Raw genomic sequence first — 23,084 nt, forward strand, 5'->3', positions numbered from 1 at the left:
CGGAGGCTTTCGGGACCTGGTGGAGCAGCGAGGCCCACGGGCTGTCGGACCTCTGAATAATCCCCAGCTCCATCAGGTGCAAAAACTCCTCCTTCGCTACCTGGAGCTTGTCAGGCGGGAGCTGGTTTTCCTTGATGTGAACCGGCGGGCCCTGGGTGAGGATGTGGTGGAACACCCTGTGGTGTGGCGAGGTAGCGGAGAACTGTGGCTTGAGGAGTGTTGGGAACTCATCCAGGAACTCGTCTCTGGGCGTGCTAATCGTAGCCATCTGCGGTTGCTCCAAGCGGGAGGCATCGAGGCGAATGGCTTGGAAGGTACGGACATCCACCAGGCGCCTACCTCGAATGTTCACCAGAAGCCCGTGTGTGAGGAGTAAGTCTGCACCCAGGATGCCAGTCGGGAGAGACAAGACGGTGAACCTCCATGCGAAATTCCATTGGCCGATCTGGAAATGGACTGTCTTGTCTCCATACGTCCAGATTGGCGTTGCATTGGCCGCATAGAGGGGAAGTCCATGAGGTCAGTTCCTGGATTTGATGGCTGTGGCCGGGATGATGCTGATCTGGGCTCCAGTGTCAACGAGGAACTGCTGGCCGCTGACTGAGTCCTGCAAGTAGAGAAAGCTGCTGCAGCCATTAACAACGGCCAGTCTGGTCGTTTCCCTGGAACAAGCAGGGCTGACGACACTTCCAAGCCTTGGCTCCCCAGTGCTGGTAGTAGAAGCAGAGGCTTGAAATGGATGCTGTGGCCTTGGTTATGCTCTTGGGAGCCCCTGCAGGGACCGGGTGCTCTACTGCAGTGCTAGGGGTGGGCTTGGCGTGGTTGTGCCTGTGCCTCATGACCTGCTGGATCCACTGAACTCTGAGAATCGTGCGAGCCATGGCTCTTGGGCCTTCTGGGGGGCCTTCCTCAGGTCAGTGAAACTCTCCTGGACCAGCAGCGGCTGGATGTCCCTGGGCATATATTCGAGGAAGATACGGTCAAAAAGTGGGCAGTTGGTGAGCTCACCCATGAGCTCGAGCATCTCGTCCATCAGTTCCATCGGGGACCTGTCCCCCAGGGCGTCGAGGTGCAGCACCCGAGAGGCACGGTGGTGTCTGGATAGTCTGAGGGACCCAGTAAGCACTCGCTTGATGGTCTCGTACTTGTCCTCAGTGGGTGGGTGCTGAACAAGGTGCAGCACACGTCTGGCGGTGGCCTGGTTCAGGGCAGCAACCACATGGTGGAATTTGGTCGTGTTGGACGAAATCTGGTGGAGGTGAAACTGGGCCTCCCTGTGGCCGAACCAGGTCTCCGGCTCCTGAACCCAGAATTCAGGCAGTTTTACGGCTATAGCGCTGATCCCAGGCTCGCTCATGATGGGTTCAAAGACGTTTGAACCAGTCGGGGTCACCAATTGGCCCGCAAGATCATTTCAAAAATGTATTAGAGGCGGCCCGCTGGCCACCACGACAGTATAGCGCATGCACAGTAATACAACAAATCCCAGAATGCATTGGTGTCAGCCCGCTAATCGCCCCCACCTCCTCTGTTTACATTGCAGGGTCTCACCGTGGACTCTGGTTTTGGGGCCTGGCCGGTGTCAGGGGAAGCCAAGGCCGCTTCCCAGCTCCCGGAACCGGAGGCCTCGGGCCTGACCTCGCCAGGACCGTTGCCCACTCCCCCTCCCTGCCGCAGGCTGTCCCGCAACTCACGGTGACAGGGCCGCTGATCCCCCGAGATGCCGCCCTGCAGCGAGAGCCGATGCCTCCGCACTGTCGTTGTCCAACCCGATCGCCCGCAAACCCCGCCCTCCCGCACACAGGCCTGAGTAAGTATTATGAACTTTAATCTCAGGATAAAACGATCTTCCAATAGTTTCATGTCACAGTGATCAATATATTCCTGGTTAAAAATGGTCCTGCACCGGGATACAAGCTCATTAGGCATAAAACTTGAAAAGTGTGTAAATCAAAGGATATCTGTACCAATAGAAAAAGGGCATGGCAAATAACCCTGCTAGAGTTCATGCCCACAATCAGTCACCCATTGGATTGTTTCAGGAATCATGTTATTCTCCCACATTCTCAATAGCCCTCAGATTTTACTATTCGACAGCACACTAGCAACATTTGACAAATCCTCTATAGAGAAATATTATTTATTGAATATTTTATTTCTCATTTGTTAATGCTTCTAGAAAGAGTTTATCCAAAACTATTATTAAACATTTATCTTAATAAGAAAAAGTTTAACATTACATATGTTGAAAGAAGAGAAAACATGCAGATGTTGTTGAAAATTTTCATTAAATATTTAGTTTGGCCCTCGACTTAGTCCAAGTTTTTAATTTTGGCCCTCCGTGAATTTGTTTGACACCCCTGCTTTAAGGTGTTCAACAGTAGTGAGCCACATCAGTGAGACCGTCATTACAACTAGAGCTCAATGGTGGTGGTAGGGGTGGTGCACAAGAAACAAGTGCAGATGGGGAAAAGGTACAGAGGATAAACACAGGTTATATGCCTGCTTGGGCAACACCAGCTCATTTCCCTGATGAGGATCAAGGAAAATTGCATTTTGAACTTTATTAGATTATGGTAAGTATCAATTTCTTCAATCGCGTTAACAGTTCAAGTCGTCCCATATAACCTGAGTGAAACACAATAGGCTGTAGGCGCTGTGATTGTAGTAAACATACTGAAATGCTGGAGGAACTCGGCTGGTCTTTTCAGCGTCTAAAGGAGACAAAGATATATCGCCGATGTTTCAGGCCTTCAAGGAAAAATCGGAAAAGGCAGAAGCAGGATATATATATGAAAGTCTCAGAATTCAAACAAAGGGGGAGAAATCCAGGCCAACAAAAAGTGTTAAATGGATATTCACCTAGTCCCTTATCATATTCAGTTTCCGTTTGTGGACTTCAGGAGGAAGTCAGGGGAATGTGAATCAGTTCTCATCAAGGGTTCAGTAGTGGAGATGGTCAATACCTTCAAATTCCTGGGTGTCAACATCTCCAGAGATCTAACCTAGAGCCTCTATGTCGATGCAATCATGAAGAAGGCTCACCAGCGGATATACTTTGTCATGTGTCTGAGGACATCTACATGAGGTGGTGTCTTAAAAAAGCAGCCTCTATCCTCAAAGTCCCTCACCACCCAGGCCAAGCCCTCTTCACTCTGCTACTGTCGGGAAAAAGGTATAGGAACCTAAAGACGAGTACTCAGTAGCAATAAGGACAGCTTCTTCCCCTCTGCCATCAGATTCCTGAATTATCAATGAACTAAAGACACTGCCTTTCTTTTCATGCATTATTATTTTTATTTTTATAATAATGCTGTAAGATGGTTATAATATGAATGTTTGCACTAGGACGCTGCTGCAAAACACCGAATTTCATGACTTGTTCATGACAATAAATCCTGATTCTGATTCTTGAGATTTGGTACGTCACTGAAGACTCTTGAAAACCTCTACAGATGTACCGTGGAGAGCATTCTGGCTGATTGCGTCACTGCCTGGTATGGAGGTGCCAACGATCAGGACAAGAATAAACTCCAGAGGGTTGTTAACCCGGCCTGCAACATCACAGGCACCAGATTTCACTCCATCGAGGGCATCTACATGAGGCGGTGTCTTAAGAAACCAGCCTCTATCCTCAAGGATCCCCACCACCCAGGCCATGGCCTCTTCACTGCTACTATCGGGAAAATGGAACAGGAGCCTGAAGACGAGCACTCAGCGGCACAAGGACAGCTTCTTCCCCTCCGCCGTCAGATTCCTGAATAATCAACGTACCAAAGACACTGCCTGTTCTTTTTGTGCATTATAATTTAAAATTTATTGTTGTAAGGTGGTTTATTTAATGTTTTCACTGTGATGTTGCCGCAAAACAATGAATTTCGTGACTTGTTCATGGCAATAAATTCAGATTCTGATTCTGATTGAGGTTGTGTGATGGGGGAATTGATCGCTAGGGGTTCCAATTTTAAACTTTCCTATATTTTACCTGTTTATTTTTGTGATATTTTTTACCCCCCAGTTGCTTGAGGCTGCTTACATTCTGGAGAATGGGGATTTTCCTGTATTATCCATCTCCATTCCCCCCCCCCACCCCCACAATATTTCTTTTTCTTTTAATATGAGAGTTGCAATAACAATTTGCATTTACATTAAACTTTTAACAAGGAACTTTACCGGCTGCTTAAAAATAACATTTCACAAAGATTATAGAAGGAAACATTTGTGCAAATATCCAAAAATCTGATTGGGAGGAAAATGAGTTTCAGTGAGGAATTCTAGAGCTGAAAATGTGACAAGGATTACATTTGGAAATGTTCATGAAGCCAGAGTTGGAGAAGGACAAATATCGGAAGGCTTGGTTTGATATGTAACATCAGCCTTCCAATCTCTGAAGAGTAGGCATATTTTAGGTAAGAATTATTTAACAAGGTGGTGCATCACATGCTTCCGTTCTCACACCAATATCTGTCCACATGCATCCTGGCATGGTATTTAAAAGTAGTGTATCCCTTGGTTTTATTCCAAGAATGGAAGATGTACAATTGTCCTGGACTTCCCCAAGTCCAGGAAGTAGCACATAAAAGATCACACCAGCACACTTTCAACAGCAGGGATATTGGCAATGAAAAGATGTGTTCTGCAATGATGGGAGGTGGGGTGAGATACTTCTCTCAGGTGAAAGAGGGCACAGTGGACAGAGATAAATGCATATAGCCTTCTGTAGCAAGAAGGAGGCATCCAACATATGCAAAGTGCACTTTTAGTAGAAGGTTGCCAAAGAAGATCCATGATCAAGTCCTTATAAAGCACCCTTGCGGGTGTGAACACAAAAGCGATACAGTAAAATCCCAACTATCCAAATTCAAGCAACTGGCAAAAAAATGGTTAGTTAATATTTTGGTTTGGGACCTGAAACATTATCTGACTATTTTGTATCTATGGATGATACCTTCCAGTTTCTTATTGTTTTTACAAGACTCCAGCATCTGCAGTTTTTGTGCTTCCATCCTATTTACCTCCACTTGATCTGTCACATCCCACAGTAGAAGCCCAAAAATTCAGATGTCAGAAATCTGGACCACCTGAGAGTCTGGACTTTTTGAAAACACTCTGTGGTGCGCTGTTAAACAGAATCAGACACACACAAGGTAAAGACTGAACAACAGGCTTTAATCCACAAAGACTTCCACAGAGCCAGGCTGGCTGTGGCTGCAGCAGCTCTGAGTGAGGCCTCGGGAGGCCAGCACAGGCTTATATCCCGGAGGGTGATTGACACCCGACCGGGTGGGGCTTGATCCATTCAGGCCAACTGATTGGCAGCGGCCAGGTGTTGTCCTGTCCCCTTACACTCCTGCAGGTACAGAGGTTGTCCCCTGCAGTAGGCCGGTGGTGTATCACCACACACGCAAACTTTTAAAATTGAGTGGGCTTTTGTGTGTGTGTATAAGCACCACTGATGCAGAGAGGCAACAAGCGACCATGCTTTGTCGACTTTATTTTTCTTTCAAACTGCTCATTTTGATAAATGAACGATGCTGTATTTTCTAATGAATAAACTATTAAAATTTACCTATTTGTCTCTTCTTTATTCCTCCTTAAGTGTGAATTTTAAAAGTACTGCCCGAGAATCCAAAAAATCTGAAACCTCTGCCATCAGATTCCTGAATTATCAATGAACTAAAGACACTGCCTTTATTTTCATGCATTATTATTTTTATTTTTATAATAATGCTGTAAGATGGTTATAATATGAATGTTTGCACTAGGACGCTGCTGCAAAACACCGAATTTCATGACTTGTTCATGACAATAAATCCTGATTCTGATTCTTGAGATTTGGACGTCACTGAAGACTCTTGAAAACCTCTACAGATGTACTGTGGAGAGCATTCTGGCTGATTGCGTTACTGCCTGGTATGGAGGTGCCAACGATCAGGACAAGAATAAACTCCAGAGGGTTTATTCGGAAAATCTGAAACATGGACCAATCTAATCCCTGAGCAGTCTCGATGTTCTGACTTCTACTGTACAGATAAGCAAACAGTGCAGATGCTGGAAGAGAGCCTGTAAATTTTGAACAAAGTCCTAAGGAGGCCATAGCCAAAAAAAGAAGGGTTGAGAATGGCTGTGTTGGAATTTGGTGGGATTCTTTCGATAAGCTCAGGAACAACTGCTGTTGATTCAGCGTGGACTATAGTCTCTGGATCATAATGATGGAGGGAAAATTCAAACCATGTGGTAAAGGAAAAAAGAGACACAAGAGACCACAGTTGCAGAAAAGGGATAAAGAAAAAAAAACACTGGGATCTACATTTCATCTACAGTAGAAGTCTGAAAATCCAGACTGCTAGGGGATTAGATCGGTCCATGTTTCAGATTTTCCGGATTCTCGGGCAGTACTTTTAAAATTACATTTAAGGAGGAATAAAGAAGAGACGAACAGGTAAATTTTGATAGTTTATTCATTAGCAAATAAAGCATGCTTCGTTCATCAAAATGAGCAGGTTTAAAGAAAAATAAAGTCAACACAACAAAATATAAACAATGTTTTATTCACTACAAAAAAGAGGATGTAATGCTTGAAATTGTTAGAACAATTGCTCACACCATGTTCTAGTTTCTTAATTATTTTGTTTGTTGCTCAATTTCACCGTGTTCTTCTTTCTCTTTGCACCATAAAGTCTATCTACTTTAGGATCCATTATTATGGGTTTGCAAATATGTATTAAAATTAATATATATAATGTAATAATATAATAAGTATAAATTTAAAAAGTTTGAGAGTTTTTGAAAAGTCTAGCATCTGGATTTTTTGGACTTTCTACTGTACCTGGGTTCTACCAGTAAAAACACACTGAAATGCTAGAGGAACTCAGCCGGTCTTTTCAGCATCTATAGGAGACAAAGATATATTGCCGACGTTTTGGACCTTGAAGAAGAGCTCAGGCCCAAAACGTCGGCAATATATCTTTGCTCCTATAGACACTGAAAAGATCGGCTGAGTTCCTCTAGCATTTCGATGTATTTTTACTACAATCACAGTTTCTGCAGACTTTCATGTTTCATTGTGTTCTACAGGTGGTGTACATGTTGATATTCAAGAAACACACCTTTAAAAGTTTTCTAAATAAATTACACGGGTTCTGCTAATTTCCCAGTGAGCCAAACTGGTCTGGGACGCTTTATGGCTGACCCTTGGATCCCATCACATTGACAGTTATTTCCTTGTTGAAAGCCATGGACCAAATCAATACTGACTGCATGGAGTCCCTCTAGTGGTTAAAAAAGTGCAATTCAGCAGCATTCCATTAGAATGAAGCAGTATGTAATAGACAAGTAGTTTTCAAATTTTTTCTTACCATTTTAAGTAATCCCTATGCCATAGGTGCTCTGTGAACAGTAAGGGTTTGTTAATTGATTTGTACCTAATTGACTCGTTATGTGTACGGTTTCATAACTCCAAAGGAAATGGGCCTGTGACAATTTTTCTCAAGCAAAATATTTCAGTCGCAATTGGGTTTAGAGCTGTGGTGATGTGTAATTACATTAGATCACCAGGGGTCATCCCGGTGACCTTGTATATAAAGCTGTCTTATACTCGCACTGCTGATGTGGTTATTGTCAGTACAATTTAATAAACTAATATCATAGCTACTAGGATGGAAGCTGCTTCTGCTCCAACGCGCATTCCCAACCACCTGGAGACTCCTCCTGAGGAATGGAATCCAGGGACGACCAGCACACATGTGCATCTGAGGACAGAGACGGCGAGGGATGGCTGTACTGGAATCGTGGTGGAATGCGGGGAAGACCACAGGTACAATAGGGCAGATAAGAAATGGCCAAGAGCCCTGCCTGTCCTTGGGTTCACCGATACAACGCCGCCGACCCTAAACCCCGATCCGATCAGAAAGGGGCCACTACAAGCGCAGGTGGAAGGACCTCCACAAGTTGTGCTCCCAATTGCCATGTATGTGCAGAATTCCTGACCACTCCAGAGCCAGAGAAAGCAGATACCGCTACCATCACGCCCCCAGCAACAGTTTCCCCAGTACCACGCAGAGAAAGCAGATACCGCTACCATCACGCCCCCAACAGCAGTTTCCCCAGTACCACACAGACCTTTCGCTACTGCTGCGATCCCCCTAAGCCTGCTGCAAACATCCCAAAGCCAGAGACTCAGCCAACAGCCCCAAGCACTCAGGTTACTCCTCCAGCAGACACAAGCTCCACAGAGGCTCTACCAGCAGCTCCCAGTACCCCAGGGTCCACCCTTGCTACACCTAGACCCAGAGACCACGTGGAGACCGGGAACGACCCCCAGGGTTCCTCCACATTACCTAAGGGACCAGAGACTTCGGCTTAGCCATGTGCTGTGACCAGACAGGCTGGAGCTCAACCCCATAAATCCTGGAGCCAGCACACACTTCAGCTGCTGGCAGAGATGCTTTTTGAATTACCTGGAGGGTGCTGAGGCAGCGGATAAAGAGCTATTAATGCTGCTGTTAGCGCAACTGGGAGACCACCCTTACCCCTTATACAGGATGCCAGGTCCTACCAAGAGGCAATGAGCACTTTACAGAGGCATTACAGTGAGGGGGATAGCGAACTCCACTCCCGGTACAGACTCATGACCAGGTCACAACAAATAGGGAAGTCTACCAGAGATTTTATACTCTCTCTGAAAGACCTGGCGAGAAGCTGTAACTTTAAAGCAGTATCAGCTCAGGAGTATGTGGAGGACCTTATTAGGGACAGAATTGTTGTGGGCATATGGACCACTGAGAAGAGACATCGATTGCTGGAGAATAGCAAAATGCCACTATCTGGAAAATGGTCCTCTTGACCTTAAAAGCAAAAGATCTGCCTGATACTAGATGGCAAGAAGTGTTGCCAGAAGCCCTATACTCTATACATTCTTTGTTGTGTACTGCCACTAACATGACCCCATGTGAACGTATCTTTTCTTTCACAAGGAAAGCCCCGACGGGCACAGTGCTGCCTAATTGGATGATGACACCGGGACCTGTTCTCCTCCGGAAGCACTGCAGACCCCACAAAGCGGACCCGCTGGTGAATCAAGTGGAGTTGAGGCACGCGAACCCTCAGTACACCTTCGTCACATTTCCAGATGGAAGACAAGACTCGGTGGCCACCAGAGATCTTGCACCGGCCAGATGTGTGAACAACGTGGAAGAAACACAGATGTCTATGTATCTACAAGGAGCACAGCAGCAGTCTCTAGAACAGTTGTCAATCGAGTCACCCGAGAGATCTATACCACCCACCCAGAAATCAGGACCCTGGGTACGCCCGCCCCACAAAATATCACCACCCTAGACTTGATGGCAGGACCTAATTCCATACAAGAGGGTCTCCAGCCCACACGGCCACATGACCAACCAGTACTTCCCACTCCCACACCTCTACCAAGAAAGGCCAAAAGGCAGACCGCACTCCCCACCCCTATACCACTACCGAGAAGGTCCAGAAGGCAACGGAAGCCACAAAAAATTTTGGACTTATGAACTTACACACAAGGGAAAAAGGACAGGGGTTGGGGGGAATAACAATTTTTTAAGGGGGGTGTGAATGTGGTGATATGTAATTACACCACTAGGTCACCAGGGGTCACCCGGTGACCTTGTATATAAAGCTCTCTTATACTTGCACTGCTGGTGTGGTTATTGTCAATACAAGAGCAGTGATTCTCAACCTTATTTCCCACTCACATACCACCTTAAGCAATCCCTTACTAATCACAGAGCACCTATGACATAGGGGTTACTTAAGGTGGTATGTGATTGAAAAGAAAAAGGTTGAAAACCTCTGTAATAGAGTCATTTTTTAAATACACCATTAAGTTATTTAAAAGCTCCTTTTACTGAAATTAGGCTGAAGTCCCATTTAGGAAGACTTAGGCAATACATGCTTATCCCAAATTATGTTTTCCTTTCTATTTAATAATTGAGTTTTATATTCTGGTTAAAGGATGATGACTCCTTTCAGTCAGTATGTGGAGCTTATACCCAACTCCTCAGAAAGGAACAGCGCGCGCATGAATGGATTTAGGTGAGTGGGGGTTGCAAAGGTCCAGACCCACCCTCTTGACATCCCCTCCCTGATCCAGCGGCATGGTGAGGTCCAGGATGGCTGGGGGGAAGTTCTGGTGCAGTGAATGGCCAGATCAAGCTTCGATGCCAGGGATGCCCTTTCCATGCTTCACGGCACATGTTTGCTAGACGGCCGATGACTCTGCAAGAGGATTTGTCCGCCCTTTGACAGATCTTGCTTTTCATCCTGCAGGGTGTCTATTCACCCTCCACGCCAAGTGAGCCTGATGGGGAGGCCTGTTTAGTTTCTGACCACCTGACCATGCGACAAGTAGTTCTGGGTTACATGGTACCAATAGCACTCAGACGAGTGACCTGACGAGTTTTATATAATACAGTTCAGATCCGACGATCCAAAATTGGATTCTCCAAAATCCTCATTTATCCAATATATTTTTGGAGTCAAATTGACTGGGGTCGTCGGGATCCTGGCGGCGGCAGCAGCGAACCTTGGGCTCCTGGCAGCAGCGGGGACTTCAAGCTCCCGGGCAGGAGCAGGACCCTTGGGCTCCTGGCACGAGCAGAGCCTTGGTGGGGAGGTGTCGGTTGTCGGCCGTGGCCAGCATTTTTTTTGGTGAGAATTAAAACATTATTTTAATGCTTAAAAAGACTTCCCTTCTTGTTTGTTGTTGTTTCAACACTGTTACAAGTGATTTGCTGTTGCTACTCGGCTGTTTTTAAAAAAATGACCAGTTCTCCGAAAAAATTGTTTATCTGAAATGGGCCCGGTCCCGACCATTTCAGATAATCAGAATTGTACATAAACCAACATAGTGAAAGGACGTCTCTTGTAATGTTCAAAGCTGTCACTGAATTTAAAAAAACACTGAAATAAATAAAAACATTAACTGAATTTCTACATTCTGTTGGGCTGAACATGCTAACTCAAATAAATTTGGCTTGCTTTATTATTGTTTCCTCTGGCTCTCTCTGGCGATCACTCAACACACAATCTCAGGCAATTTCTGTGTCTCAAAATCAAAATAAAAACTACGCAGGATGCAGGATGTTGATTGCAAATTATATTCTAAAGCAGGCCTGGCAGACGGTTTGCATTGCCTTTTAACAGGAAGTTTAAAAGAAATTAGACATTCAACATGGCCCTTTTAGCCCACGAGCCCATGTCACCCAAATACCCCAATTAACCTACAACCCCTGTATGTTTTGAAGAGTGGGAGGAAACCGGATCACCCGGAGAAAACCGACGCAAACTCGGGCAGACTGTATAAACTCATTACAGGTAGTGCCAGATTCTAACCTGGTTTGCTGGCACAGTAACAGTGTTTCTTTGTAATTACCAGCAATACCTTTATTTTTATTGAATGTCACTTTTTCAGCCATAGAATACAGGATAAAATAATTCTACTAGAAATCAGTATGAAATTTGCATAATGATTAATTTAAATAACATGTAGCTATCAAAATTGCAGCTTTAATACAGACTGAATAGTCATGTTAAGTTGGCATGGACCAAATACACTGAATAACCTTCAGCTCCGTGTTACGCTCCTGTCTGTGGCTTGCATCTTCAAAGATTTACATTGTGCTCTGCATCTCTGGTATTGGCTACATATAAAATCCACTTAAAAACAGGAACTGCTCAGTTATTTCACTTACTTTTGAACTCCAAAGAAGGGTGTGGATGAAAAATATTTTAAGAATAGTTTTTCATACATACTTTGTATTTCTAGTACATTTCACAAGGTAATTCTTAATAAGAGAGTAGGGTAATAGCATCTGCTCTCTACCAACATTAAAAATAATTTTGAAAATAGTTTTGTCTTACACAGAGGTCCATTGGGTGTGCTGGGCTCTTTTCAAACACTGTGTCAGACACTGAGCTATGATTTTGTTGTACCCAGTAAAAATTCCAGTCCTCCTTCACAGACCACAGACCTTCTTTATTGTAGTTGGAAATCAACTCAGCCAAGTTAAATAGGTCGATGCTCATTCCAAACCATTTCACATTGCCATTGCTTCTCAAATTCTAAATGGTTCGTTCTGATTTTAATAGCACGATATCATCTCTTAATTTTAAGGGCTCCTTTGGAATCTTTCACCCCTGTTTTTCTATGGTCTATTTGCCACCTTCTTCAATCCAAAGTTTCTTTCAAACTTCTGTTTATTTTTTACTTGTCCTCACTCTTCCTCCAAATTACTTTCACTTCACGTATACTGCAGGTTTCTTAGTGCCTGTCACTCCCATCTTGTTCCATGTATTGATCTTCTGTTTTTCGGACAGTTTCCTCTTTCTTGTTGGCCGTTTGGAGAATGTGAGCAGATGGTATGCATTGAAGGAAATCTAAAAGTTACATAAGTCTAGCTTCAGCCTCAGTGATCTGGAATCTGACTCAGAATTCAGAAAACGGAGCCAGCAAGGAGTCTGGGGACAAAGGATGAGAAGTAATTTCAAAATATTCTGAACAAGTTCTCATCTTGAAGGCAGAAACAGGTATTATTTTTTGCTTTGAATATTCATATTGAGGTAAGTAATGATCTGTAAGCATCACAAGGTATGACGCTCAATAGATATTATAGAACTCTGCAGGATAGAATCCAGAAAAGTTTCTTTTGTATTAGTTTACTTGATCCAAGGGCGTGGGCAGTCAATCCAGTTGCAATTTCTAACGATAGACTAACAGTTGACTGATCAGAGGTTAACTCTATAAAACTCAGTTCTCAATATTTTTTATATTAAGACAATTAAACACTGGATGATAGTTCAAAATATTTAAATAGTGTATCACTTTCTTTGTACTGGCTTGTATGATTGGAAGAAAAGTGGTAATTCCTGCAAAATGCAAACAAGGGGAAAATTGGAGATTCTGGGATGTGCCTGATGCTTATTTTTATGAATGGCAGCCTGGAGAACATTATTTATAATGAATATAATTATATATATTATAGCAAAGTATACTGTATATTCTTGTGTAAAAGTTGAATTTTGTAGACCATTTCTTAATGTTAAATTTATGGGGTTGACTATAACATGAATATTACTTCTGAGGGGCTGAAATTCACACTAGAATCCAAAATTAGGCCAAAGATGAAATGATCTCTAAATGATTAAAGAACAAAACACAGTGACTTAAAGTAAATGTACAGAGTCTGGGCATCAAAATGCATGACTCACCACGGGGGAGGTCAGTACCGTGGTAAGCATCTCCGTGACGCTGAAGGCGACAGTTGAGTTCTGATTGGTGGGTGGCCAGGGCCGAGGTGAGAGCCCATGTTCGGGGTGTCAGGAGCTCTGGTCTGCAGGCGGCACAGGCTGAGGTGAGAGATGAGGTTCGATTTTTACATGAGACATATGGAAAATTTCATATTTTTTTGGCCAAAAGTAGGGGTTCAACTTAAACGAGATTGACTTTTACACAAGTATATATGGTCACTCTTTTCATATTCTTTATTAACAAATGAACTGTGAATACTTCACAAGACCAAATGGATGTAATAACCCTTAATGTACTGAGTTTTATACTTCTTTTATTTTTGAATACATGGACTACTCAAAAATTTCCAAGATGTTCCTAAATAGAAATATTGGCAGAACTATAGCAGGATAAATGACTGATTTGGAGATTATTAAATTTTTGGTGTACTACATGGATATGGAGACGTTGACTTTTTTGACCACAATGACCAATAGGTATGTGTGTTCTAATAGAGTATGATTTATGAAATCTGAAAGCTATGCCTCTTAGGATTTTGCTGGTCAGTCTGGTTTTAGTGCAGTCTTTTGTAATTGCACAGTACTTCTCTGAATACTACTTTGGCTGATATGAGTAAGACCTATAGCGGGGAAAGAAAATTAAGTCTGAACATTCCTTCACTATTAAGAATGTAATTCTTCTCAATATCGGCCTACTGAGGTTAAAAAAAAACAAGCATTATACATCTATAGAGAAATCTCAGAGAAGCAATGGAAAGGGGAGAACAAAGCATGAAAGTCCAGGGTTGAAGTAAAAACACGACGCTGGAGAAACTCAGCTGGTCAGACTGTGTCCTTTATGTAGCCCAATGTTTTGGGCTTGAACCCTTCATCAAGATATGAAGAAACAGAAGAATGTTGTAAGAGCTCCTAATCATGAGTTCTGCATTGAAGCCACTCATTAATTGAATATTCAGTAATGAATATTCTCTTTATACATTTGCTATTTCTTTGAACTATAAGAAGAGACTGGGACTTAAGGCTGGGACTTTTCTCCCTGGAGCAGAGGGGGCCAAAGGGGATTTTTTAGAGATGTAAAATCAAAGGAGCATAAATAAGGTAAACGGTCTCTTTTCAAGGGTATGGCGTAGATTTAAGGTGACATTTAAAAGACATCTGAGGGACATCTTTGCACACAAGGAAGTATATGGAATGATCTCCAGAAGAAATGATGGAGGTGGGGCTAGATATATAGATAGAAAAGGTCTGGAGTGAGATGGGACTAACTTGGGTAGACAACTTGGTCGGCTTGGACAAGATGGGCTGAAGGGTGGATTTCAGAGCAGTAAAATTCTGTGACTCTATGGATTAAGGATATTATTTCTAATGGCAGTGTTAAATGGAACTGAAAACTTTTTGGGGAGCAAAATGGGCCAAGACGATATCATACAAACGTCTCACCAAGATATGGACCTAGCTGTTATATATATTTGGTGAGTTTTTATTTGCAAGCAAGGGTGGCTAGCCAAGTGGCTAGCACTTGTTTTAATGTACCCAACTCACTCATTCAGGGAGTGAATGTAGAATTTGGCATAAAAGGAAATGAAGCAGCTGACTATAAACAAGAATGTGCTTTAAAATTTATCCTGTGTGAACCTTCCCTTCTTATGCACATCACATCTTGCTCTGGAACTCTGTGGTTGATGGACAGATTCACCATCTTAAGACATTTATATGAGTGTGCATGTAAACTCTAAGAGTCAGCCCCAATGGGGTCCCTATATCAAGGATTAAGATGTAAGATGGTCTCCTAGAATAACATTCACTGTAGCAATGACAGCAGCTGTTTGTTGCAAGCAGTTAATCTTGCACAGTATGGGTGGTTCTATTTCCAGGAAACAATTAGAAAGATAACTAACTGTCTCTCCCCAGAGGATTCATGTTATTTTAGCAAAAGGAAGCTCCTCTCTAATTCATAAACAAATTATCAGTGGATGACTTTCTAAAAACACGAGAAAGGCATTTGGCCATTTTGCACATGGCCTGCGGCGTCTCCAGTACTCTGTTGAAAGCATGCTTGGAAAGGTAATGCAATTTCAGCAAACTTTGACAGATTTCAGTGGCAAATTATTTTAATAACTTGGGGTTGAAGTCCATAGAAATTAGGTTAATTAGAAAATATATGTTCTGTTGGAAAGAGGAAGCTTTTCAAAGCTCTGGCCTCAGGAAGCCTGAAACCTATTGGTGAGACTATTAATTTTCTCTCTTTTGCTCCCTTTGCAGTAGAACTTTGACATCAAGGTGGAATTGTCAGCTGGTTAATAAAATGAAAATTGTTGCTGTTGTAAGCAGTATTGATAGCTCAAAGAGGCCTTACATCATTTTGACTTTGCATAGATATAAATGGAAATTCTCTTTACATGCTCTACAGTTGAGCAACGGGGCTGTGGGAATTTTCTCATGCTTCAGATGTATATGGCATATTCTTTTTGTTTAACATGGTGCCAGGATATACAGTAGCTATTGATATTCCAGAATGCAAACTACATTAGAAGTATTCTGACAATATGATTATTACATAGACTTTTGGCCCTTCGTTGGGGTGTTGTATCCTAAATTTTTGACAGCAATGAAAAGACTAGAGTTACCTAGGGTGCTGGATATCACTTGAAGAGAACAAATTGCTTTTTTTTTAACAGTACCTTGGCTCTGTCCACCACAATAGTGTAGATCTCCCAGTGGCCACCCAATTCAATTCCCCATCCCATTCCCTTGCTGACATGTCTGTCCATTGTCTCATGCACTGCCAGACTGAGACCACCTGCAAATTGAAGGAACACCTCATTTTCCGTCTGGGCATGCTCCAAACTGATGGCATCAACATCAACTTCTCTGGTTTCCATTAAACCATCCCCCCACCATTTCTTCCCCTTCCCCAGCTATCTCTCTCTCTCTCTCTCTCTCTCTCTCCCTCCCTACCCTTACTTCTCCCTCTGTCTCCTTTCACAGAGCTAAAATCATTTCTCACCTCTCCTCTTATCATATCCAATTAACACCTTTTGTTGATCTGGACTCCTTCCCTGGCCAGCCTTCTGCCTTTATCCTGTCACATTCCTGTTCTTTGCTTATTCCTTGAAGAAGGACCTAGGCCCGAAAAGTTGGTAATATATCTATTACCTCCTATGGATGCTGTGAGATTGGTTGAGTTCCTCCAGGATTTCTGTCTGTTTTTACGACAATCACAACATCTGCAGACTTTCATGTTTCACACCTTTTTACTCATACATTGAAGAAGGGGTCAGGCCCCAAATGTCAGTTAAACTGCATATCTTTACCTCCTATAGACAGTGCAAGACCTGCTGTGTTCCTCCAGCATTTTGTGTTTTTCATAGAATCAGTGACCTGCCCAACTCAAACAGAAGTCCCAATCAGATTCAACAAATATTTATGAAACACACTTTATCAGGGCTTTTTGGGTTCACTGCTAGAAAAACTGATTGAAGAGCAAACTGTGCATATTCCTGTCAAAATAAAAATGGCAGGAATGTTAGTGATTACCATTTAAGTTCAAGTTTATTGATACATGTACCATGATACAGAGACTGAGGTTATTTTGTAAGCAGGCCAGTTACATATCTCATGCACAGTACAAAAGTGTTGAGTAACAGAGAGAGAGAGAGAGAGAGAGAGAGAGAGAGAGAGAGAGAGAGAGAGAGAGATCAGTTGGTCTGGAGCAAAGGCAACATTATTTTGCTATTTTGAGGTTCTTTCAGGAGTTTTATAATAGGAGGAAAGAAGCTGTCCTCGAATCTGATGGCGTGTAACTCATGAATCTTCTTCCTGACGTGGGGTGGTTGAAGAGAGTTTGGCCAAGGTAGGAGCGAGTCTTTTCATATGCTGACTGCTTTTCCAAGGCAGCGAGAGTTATAGATGGAGTCGATTAAGAGGAGGGTGTGTGTGTGTGATGACCTGAGCCACTTTCACAGCCCTTTCCATTTTTTTGTGGTCTTGGGTGGAGCAGTTCAAGTTCCATGTAGTGATGCATCCTAATAGGATGTTTTCAATGGCTCACCTGTAGAAGTTGTTAAGGGATGAAGGTGACATTCCAAATTTTCTGAGGAAGTAGGGATTCTGAAATGGATGGATTCTGAGAATTTGGAGATACTTGCAGGGGTAAGGCAAGAGAATGAGGTTAAGAGGAAAGATGCATCAGCCATGATTTGAATGGCGGAGCAGACTCGATGGGCCGAATGGCTTAATTCTTATGGTTTACACCTGGGATCTTAAAGCTGTCTGCTATCTCCATCTCAGCACTGTTGATGTGAGGACTGGGCTCAAAAATCAGCTCCTTGAACTTGCTGTCATTGAATGAGAGGTTGTTGAGAATGATGCTGTCACCAATCTTCATCAATTGCACCCTATGGGATAGAAAGTCATGGATTCAATTGTAGCCAGGGCTGGTGAGGACTAAAGTCATATAGTTTGTGGATAGGTTTGTTTGGCTTAAAATGAAGCAATAGTTAATAAATAGTAGACTGACATAGATACTATATCCATCAACTTAATCAGTTGTTCTTTTGGTGGGAGGCCTGTGGCTGGTTAATGATATATTTGTTTTCAGAAGTACAAAGATGTCCACACTCTACAGGATCAAAAGAAGGTCAGGAAATCTTAGGAAGAAAATGCAGTGGAGAATGAGAGAAACTTCTGCATTGTCTGTGTCTATCTGGTGCAAATGATGAAGTATTTTACCTTCAGCATCTTCATTCTTTCATCAGTATCTGAGAGATGTTGAGGCAATTACAGTATATACATGTGTAATATTTGATACCTAAAAGTTAGCCCCTCTATTTTTGGCCCAAAAATCTAGTATTTTCCATATGTTGCATGTAAAAGACAACCCCTGTATTTTTGGCTCTGGCCACCCGAGTTCCTGACACCTCGATCATGGATTCTTGACTAGGCTGCCTGCCCACTGGAGTTCTGACCACTGACTCTCACCTGGCCCTGGCTGCCCGTCTACCTATCTGAGCTACCGACGCCCTAAACGACGCACTTCTTTGACCTACACTTGCCTCTCTGGAAAACAATGAGCAGGGGCCATGGTTGAATGGCCAATTAGAAAACTCATGTATACTTTTGAATGTTTCCATTGAGCCATCGCTAACATGCCCTGTAAATGCATTCGATGAAACATCATTGGAGATTTGCTGCCTCTCTCTGAAATGTGATGTGTTTGAGTAATGAACTGTGGCTTTGGGTTCCACTGCTGTTAAAACTGGCCAAAGCAAAATTAGCAATACTTGAAACATCTGGCATAAAATCAAATATTATCTATCACGATAAATTCTGTTCATATCTTTTACAATATTCTATAGCAATTCTATTTTAAAATGCACAGTCAGAAAACTTAAGGACTGTTTTTCTGATGAATTTCCACAAAAATAATGAACAAGTTTACCCGTGATTTATTTATAAATCTGTTACTTGATTTCCTCCTACACCATCCATTTTTCCTTATGTTACAGTAAAGATAATGAAAATGTGCACAGTTGGAGACTGCCACCCACCACATGACATTTTGTTGTTGCTCACGGACCATATGGTTCTGGAGGATGATTGTTTTTGGCTCTGGTGGGATCAGTCATTTATATTGACTTGGAAAAATGGAGGCTTTGCTACTATTTTCTGTGTGTCTTTTTCAGTCAGCCAGAAGTCCTCAATTTTGTAAAATTGTTGCTGTAACCCATTTCAGGGAGAATATTTTTCTGCTTATCTTGACAAGCCCTTCCATACATAAAGATTGAATTTTAAAAAATAATTTATTTTATAACTGCTGCCCTCTCTCCCACTTTACTGCACACTCAACCCCATTTGAAAGCTTGGCATCTGATCCATTGAATTCAATGAATTATCAATTTCACTCTTTCACCAGCTTTAACATTGCACCGGTTTTCCCCAGGCTCAAATTTCCACCCCAATTCCAAAGAAAATGACTTTCCTACCACCCATTGTGCACCAGGGGTAACTCACAGTAAATTACCCAAATGTTGGAGGCTAGTGGAAGATTCAGGGTGAAACTGGTGGGCATTTGACTAAGAATTTATTAGTAATACACTTTTAAGAAGTCAGATTCTGATAGAACATACACAGGAAATGACATGGGCCTTAGGAGTGTTCATTGACAGAAGTTTTGGGACTCTATGCCCAACTGTTGCAAAAAATCAAGGACAATTGGAAACATGAAATGAATATCAATTTTGCCACCAACACCCCATTATGATGGAAAATTTAAAAAAGTCCAAACCTTTCTCAGGGTATGAGTTTTAGTCTCAAAATGCATGGTGCCTTCAACAATGGCATCCTTCCCTTGACCTGAAATGTTACATCTGAAGTTCAAAGAACTAGATTGGTTCCTCCTTCTCATCTACATCATTTTAAGATATGAAATGAGTGACCAGATACATCCCAACATCCAAGTTCACCTATCCCACCGTTTGTTACCTATTGATTGTAATATTTGTCTTTCTTCACTGCTCTCTTTGTACAATCACAATTATTTTTTTAAAATAATAGGTGGAGATCCCGTTCAACATGAATCTCCCTTTTATTTTCTTCTTCATAATTGAAGTCTGTGGATTCCCAGTGCATACTGATGGATTCATAAATAGACACCCATACTCTCATCTGCCTGAACATGAACAAAGACGAGAAGACCCCTACACCGATATGGGGTCAAATCCATACAGACAAAAGCAGAACATGCCTCGAATGGAACCAAGTCAGCCTTTGGGCAAGGCTGCAGAAAGCAGTACTGGCCACTGTGTCCAGTGTTGCGATCGTGTTGATCGCCCCAGGGGCCGTGAGCACCGTTACCGTTACTACAATGACAATCCACCAGAATTTCAAGCAATTCCTCAGATCAACCTCAGCATTCTCAAAGGTAAGATTTAAAACAGGCTCAGTCAAAAGAGGCTTTTGGCCTTGGAGGTCGAAGGTGTGATTTAGTGTGAAGCAATGTTGTAGCAACACTGGAACTCCCGGGAGATCTTCTAGCCTTATGAAAAGATACAAAGAAAAATCAACTCCCAAGAAATAAAAGAAAATTAGGGAATGAAAAATCAGGAGTTGAGGGAAAGAAATAAACATCAGACAGCTGTGGAACTAAAGAAAAGGAGTTTCGCCAAATATTGCTGTATCCTGGCTAAAATGAACCTTGGGAAGCAATTGAAATAAACCAGAAATCACTGAACATTAGCAAAAGTTTATCTAGATCTGAACAGGAAAAAGACCTGTTCATATCTTCTTCTGTAACTTCATTATAACTTGATTAACTATTACTTGAAATGTTAAGGTCCCAATATTCTTGGAGGGGTGAATCTGAGCTTCTCTCTTTTTGATAGAAGAAAACTTAATAACTTGGCCTAATTTAACTGAAATTCTGAGATACACAGACTGACAGTGAGCAAGGTTGGCAGAAGGACTGACTGGTGAGAGTATATGCAAATAACATGGGGAGAGTCCCCATCAGTTATCGGGATTCCAGATTTGGGGCTGCGATCAGTAGTGGTGACAGGGTGGTGTAGATAAAACTTCAGTTTCAGGGCTTCTGTCAGTTTGAAGATCTTGCAACAATCAGTACCGATGCAGTCTTGTAATTGTAGCGTATTGGCTTCTAAGGTATGACAGTTACTTTACCTTATCATGGTAATGTCTGGGGAGAGAGTGGACCTATCTGTGGGAGATGGGGAGTGGGGGCTTCTTTTCAGGAAACCCCTGGTTTCATTGCAAGGCCAGAAATGCTGCCCATCATTTCTCCTTTTCAGTTCTAACTGTACAAGGGAACCAGACGTCAACTTGAAACATTAGAAATCAGGTCCTTGTGACAATGAAATTGATCAGATTATCGAAAGCTGGGCTTCATCCAGCTTGACTGGTTGAAAGGGCAGGTCAATATGGTTTTTCAAGAAAACTGACAGAAACTGATTTGTTTTCTTAAGTACATTGGAAACTCCCTGATGGTGGAGTCAGTTAAAATTGTGCTGTGCTTTTCAGGTTGGTAGGTTTAAACCAGAATATGTTACGGCACATGACTTATGCGGGTATTACAGATGAATTCCTTGTTGTACTCTGAATGAGATGGTAATAGTGTTCCTTTGCAAAAAAATAAAATATTAAGGCATTGTATCTCAATATAGCTACAAATATTAAATTGAAAATTAACTGGCCACGTGAGTGCCTTTGATTTAATTGACTGCCGTCCAAAAGCATTGATACTCAGCAGATAAAGCAACAACTCTGGAGAGAGAGAGCTCAAGATCAGTTTGATGACCTTTCATTAAAAGCCTTTCCTCAGGTTTTCAACATCTAGAAGTTTTTGCTGTTCAAAGTTATACACTAGCTACAAAGTGATTTGAAAAGTGAGAAATGAATTCAAAACTCACTTTCCTACTAAACATGTTTTTGTGCTGTTTTTCCCATGACATCACTCACTCAGCCTCAATGCCAATAAAAATACAGGCTGAAAGCTGGTACCCAAATTTAGAAACATGACTGCTTGCTGGACTATCAAAGTATTTGGACTGTCTCTCCAGAGAGAGACACAATTGTCAACTCTTGATCAAATCCAGAAAGCAAAATGGTAACAAACTCATAAGCCTGAGAATGTTCTTGTAATCTTTTATTTAAATCGATAGGGCACTAATAACAATGAAGCGTGGGCAAACCTTCTGTTCTTGGGGTCATAGTAATGTTCAAGCCAAACGATTGACTTCTTTGGTTTCCATTGGGCTTCTCTCCTGTTCTTCCTTTCCCCCTCCCTCTGTCTCCTTTCCTCCATCTTTCCAATTCCTTTCCTCTCCATTCAGAGAATTATCCCCTCCCCCATCAACAGCTTTTCTCTCTATTGCCCTCCCTCCTATATCCAACTATGACCTCTTGCCTGTGCTTCTACCCCTGCCTCTTCCCCCTCCATTTTATTTTTGTTCTCCTTGATGAAGGGCTCAGGCACGAAATATTGGTTATGTACCATTATCTTTGTTACATTAAGAACACGAGCTAGCTGAGTTCTCCAGCAATTTTGTGTGAGTGTAGCATTCGCGCTACGTGAACGTGGAGAAGAATGACACACAGTCCAAAGCCTTGGACAATGAAACTGGTTTATCATTCTGGCCATCGCGCTTATATAGGGCCCAGGTGCTGATGTCAGGGCTCTGTGTCATCAGAGCTCCAGTCTGGGATTGGCCGGCGTTCCCGCCAGAGTTCCCCATCTTCCCACCGTGTGGAGGTCACCTGGGACAACAGCTGGTGTCACCCCCAGGTCCATATGGTCACCGTGTTTGTCAACCATTTTGTGAGCTGGTCCACGTCTCAGCATGAGCAGGATTTTTAAAACCAAAAATAGACAAAGGAAGACTCTTTGTCTTTTCCCAAACTTAATTTCATATCCATACATTCCCATCAATGTACATTGTTACATTTGTTCTCTCAATACCACAATGTCACGTTGTCATTACTCCACCCTCTGTTGGTTGAGGGGCTTCTCCTCAGTCTGAGCCCCTCAATCCTGGTAATGGGAGGACTCTAGACTCTGGTCCTTCTCCACAGCACCCTTGTGTTGGCTGAGCCAATCCTCAGTGCATCCCTCAGTACTTCTACCACACTGTAAAGGCGTACCTGATCAAGTCATCCAGGCCCTTCAAGTGCCTCAGTGCTGATTTTAAGGGACCTCTCCTGTGTTCTCTGTCTTCATCCACAGACCCTAAATTCTGCAGGAAGGGGTGAATGCAGTGAACTGAGGTTCACTGGTGGTGTGTTGTTAC

At 42.6% G+C, this 23,084-nt stretch overlaps 1 protein-coding gene across 3 annotated transcripts in view; it reads left to right on the plus strand.

Moving 5' to 3' along the window:
* The window catches only part of c1qtnf1 (C1q and TNF related 1), a 54,989-nt gene that overhangs the window by 26,109 nt on the left and 5,796 nt on the right, over positions 1 to 23,084 (plus strand). The window contains exons 1-2 of one of the 3 annotated variants that reach the window (XM_069930236.1): positions 12,479 to 12,564; positions 19,840 to 20,206. In XM_069930236.1, the coding sequence (XP_069786337.1) occupies positions 19,858 to 20,206 (349 nt within the window). In that variant the 5' untranslated portion in view covers positions 12,479 to 12,564; positions 19,840 to 19,857. Of the gene's footprint in view, positions 1 to 12,478; positions 12,565 to 15,272; positions 15,349 to 19,839; positions 20,207 to 23,084 lie in introns of those variants that run through there. The other 2 variants (XM_069930235.1, XM_069930234.1) reach the window with 2 other exon arrangements.

Source organism: Narcine bancroftii, chromosome 3 (genome assembly GCF_036971445.1).
Source record: "Narcine bancroftii isolate sNarBan1 chromosome 3, sNarBan1.hap1, whole genome shotgun sequence".
NCBI classification, from domain to species: Eukaryota; Metazoa; Chordata; class Chondrichthyes; order Torpediniformes; family Narcinidae; genus Narcine; species Narcine bancroftii.